The sequence below is a fragment of the Octopus bimaculoides genome, chromosome 3, assembly GCF_001194135.2.
Source record: "Octopus bimaculoides isolate UCB-OBI-ISO-001 chromosome 3, ASM119413v2, whole genome shotgun sequence".
NCBI classification, from domain to species: Eukaryota; Metazoa; Mollusca; class Cephalopoda; order Octopoda; family Octopodidae; genus Octopus; species Octopus bimaculoides.
Window position 1 is genome coordinate 28,219,366 of NC_068983.1, and position 4,173 is coordinate 28,223,538.

General features: G+C 34.1%; 1 protein-coding gene across 3 annotated transcripts in view; it reads right to left on the minus strand.

Annotated features, from left to right (window-relative positions):
• LOC106876727 (uncharacterized) overlaps positions 1-4,173 on the minus strand; it is a 1,061,911-nt gene that overhangs the window by 206,696 nt on the left and 851,042 nt on the right. For all 3 annotated transcript variants that reach the window (XM_052966107.1, XM_052966109.1, XM_052966108.1), the window contains one exon: positions 3,974-4,025. In XM_052966107.1, coding sequence (XP_052822067.1) covers positions 3,974-4,025 — 52 coding nt within the window. The remainder of the gene's footprint in view (positions 1-3,973; positions 4,026-4,173) is intronic.

The window sequence follows — 4,173 nt, forward strand, 5'->3', positions numbered from 1 at the left end:
TATATATATATATATATATATATATATATATATATATATATATATATATGCAACAGGTTTCTTTCAGTTTCCCCTTTAACTAAATTCTGTTACAAGACTTTGGGTATCCCAGGGTTATAGCAGAAGATATCTGCCCAAGCTACTGTGTTGAAGGATTGTACTTGATGTCACACAGTTGGGAAACAAACTTTTTAATCACACAGCCATTAACAAATATTAGATATATTTTTATAAAAGAGGATTTTTAATACACTTGTGTTATTTGCTTATTCTCTATCAAACTCTTTCTCATAAAATGCTACTGAAATTGAGTACTTCTTTTCTTTTCTTTTCTTTTCTTTTCTTTCTTTTCTTTATATGCTACACTTGGCTCTGATGAACAAAATGCATAAAAAAAAATCATCATGCTTTTTCATATCTGTTTGCTTTTATTGCCACAGAAATAGCTGTAGCTGGAAATCTTTAAGAGGACGTACAATTTCTTCATGAGAAATATACGTGACTAACAGCCACTTAATTTAATGACAACAATTTAATAGAAGTTCAGACTTCATGCTGTGTTTGAATTTTATATAGATACTTTAAATTTTCAGGTAATTTAATTGAAGAAAATATGTTAGTCGTTGCTCCTGCTGCTATTGTTGATGTTAGTGAGTGCCAAATCAGCTTTAATCAAGCAAACCTATAAACAAAACATTCTATCCATGACCATCTCAAACAAGTTTTGAGATAGTATATCTAATGCTTCATTTTCCAATGTGTCCTTCATTTTCTAACATGGTAATATGAGAATTGAAGGTGATTTGGCAGCTATGTCTAGCAAGCAAAAATGACTACATGAAGGCTTTCTAAACTTAATATCATTTTATGGTTTACATGTAAGATTCATTCCTTTCTGTTGGACTTATTTTTATTAAATCTCATTTTTCAGAAACTTGAGTGAATCATTTAATAGGCTTTTTTTTTTTTGTGCCAGCATGTGTTGGATGGATATCTATCTATCTGAGGCAATATTTTCAGGTCTGGGTGCTCTTTTTGTTAGCAGCCCTTTCTTGTTTAGAAATTGTGTTTTTATTATTCTACTTTAAGAGTGCAGAGCTCCAGGATGTAATAACTTAAAGGGAATGTAAACATGACGCCATTTTTCATTCAGACAATCTCAACTAAAAGAACAAAAATGAGCGCTTCCATGCACACACACCTGAGAAGGGAATAATAGGTAAAGACAATGGAAACATGATGATAGTTGGTAAAAAGATTCAACAGAGAACAGCATGGACAGCATTATATCAGAAGACAGATTGCTAGGAGAAAGAGAGTAACAGCATAGGGAGTATGAGAGAGAGAGAGATGGCCTGAAAGAGTGGTGATAAGGAGGTGTTTAGTATGGACAACAACCAATATGAGGCCATCCCTCTGCAATGAAAGAGGGAGAAACTAATTGTATGGATTACTAATTAATTACAATGGATACTACTAGAAAAAGTACACTGATAGAGGAGAATGTGAGTGACAAATAAGAAAATAATGAAGACCGAGAGATAATGGTATATGAAGATTTAATATGAACATAAATATTAAAAGAGATCCAAATATAGTTACATATCCCAATCATTTTCATCATCACTACCATCAATATTTTTTAATGTTTTCCTATGTTTCTATGGAGTGGGAAGGTCCTTTACATTTTGGCACCTCACAAGTTGGAAAAGGATCTGTCTCATAAGAGCAGTCTTTACTACTCATACTATGTCTTCCAAAGTTTGCTTCTCCCATCGATTCCATTCAGTTGGAGTGTTCAGCATTCTTTATACAGCTGACAACCACCTTACATACCATATGCACATGCCAGTGTTGTTTTTTTAGTTTTTCACATTTTGCTCAATTTCTCTTGCATTCAATTTTGTTCTCAGCTCATTTAGATACAATCAATCATGTACATTAATTTTGGTTTCAAATTTTGGCACAAAATCGACCCCACATTGACCCCCCACCCCACCCTGCCATTGCTCAACTGGTACCTATTTCATAAACTCCAAAACAGTGAGAGGCAAAGTCAACCTCAGCAGAATTTGAACTCAGAATATAAATCTGGATGAAAAGCTGCAACGCATTTTTCTGATATGCAAACAATTCTTGTTTCTTTATTGCCCACAAGGGGCTAAACACATAGGGGACAAACAAGGACAGACAAAGAGATTAAGTCGATTACATTGACCCCAGTGTGTAACTGGTACTTAATTTATCAACCTCGAAAGGTTGAAAGGCAAAGTCGACCTCAGCGGAATTTGAACTCAGAACATAACGGCAGACAAAATACCGCTAAGCATTTTGCCCAGCGTTCTAAAGTTTCTGCCAGCTCGCCTGATGTGCAAACAATTTTGTCAGCTTGCCGCCCTAATCATTTACATTGATACTGATCATCCAAAATAGCATCTCGGTTTATTTCTTTCCAGCCTATTTAAGACCTCTGTATCTAAAGCCAATATCAGGCACTACTCCATACACAAATATCATACTATTGTCCTTCTACCCTGAAAAAGAAAGCCTTTCTCACTAGGAGAAGTAATAGCTTCTTGATCCTTTTCTACCTCATTCTCATTCTGGCATCTGTATTTTTCAGAATACACATCGCCACTGCTAATTATGTCTCCTAAGTAACAAATGCTATCAACCACTTCTAAAGAGCCTTCTAAGGATATGGAAGAATTCATGACTGTTGTGCATCTGTCATATGTGAAGTCAATTTACTCTGTCACCAGGTAATTTCACTACATCATGTGTGCATTATTAATTTACCATTCAATGCATGGAATTCCTATTTATTCCTTCATTGCAAACCAACAAAGTTACTTTAATTACCAACAATAGCATCCTGTCATTTTTTCAGCTCCTAAAACTTTAGTCTTTGCAATGTTTGCTTTGAGAACTCTCAGTCATAGAGTTTGATCCCAAAGTTAGAATTTCTTCATAATTCCTTGATTAATTCAGCTATAAGACTCATGCCATCAGCATACAGCAGGAGGTTTTTTTCCCTGGACAGGTTATCTTAAAATGTTCTGATGTTGCCAGGAAGAATACAATAAACAGAAGGGGAACTGAACCCTGATGAACACCAACCTGTACATCACATCCTCATAAATATACATTATATCCTTCACTAATCCCTGTTAATTTTCCCCTAATTAATTATATCTCTGACTTACACAACTCTCACAATCAGTCATTATCATAGATTTCGCTGTCATCATCGTCATTTCCTCCACCATTTGATCCAAAAATCTGGATCATTTCACCTAATTTTCGTTTTACAGTATGTTCTTTTGTTTGAAAGGGAATGTACATTATACTTTAAAAACTTGACCAATGGCTATCATGTATTTTTCATACATGACACACACTGCAACTTTCATTTCATGCACACACACACATATATAATGCAGGGACATATATTCCAGGTGTGTTAGGTGTGTGCTGCACATCCATCGAAACTGGCAAATACATTATAAATCTTAACTTTACTCATTAATTTAAACCCAAATCTTAACGAAAAACTTTTGTAATACCCCTACTTGAAATTTTGTGGCATTAGATGTGGCAGCAGATCCAATACAACAACCACCATGTGCTACTGATATAATGTATAGTTGCATCATAAGCAACATGACTGTTACACTGGGTTTTTGGTAGGTAATGGAGTTATGTAGGTTGTAGAGAGCGACTAACAGATTCAATGCTTTATCACAAACAAATACATGAATTTAAACAAACAAATACATAACTGACAACAGCATATATGTCATTGATGGATCGAGTTAATACATTGGTTATCAATGCTCACATACACACACACATTACATATATATACTTATGTGTATACATGCAGAAACATGCATACATGCAGAAACATGCATACATGCATAATTCTGCAGTGATACCATTTCCAAAGATATTTATTAATCATTATACTTACATTTTCCACATAAGGCTGACATACTGTCAAATTAATAGTATGTTCCGATGACCTAAAGTACACAAAATGAATGGAGTAGTGATATGCATACATATTCATATAGCTAGTAATTGAATATACATAGATAACTGGGTAACATGATGCATTGAGCACTTACTTATGAACACACAAATATATATATATATATATATATATATATA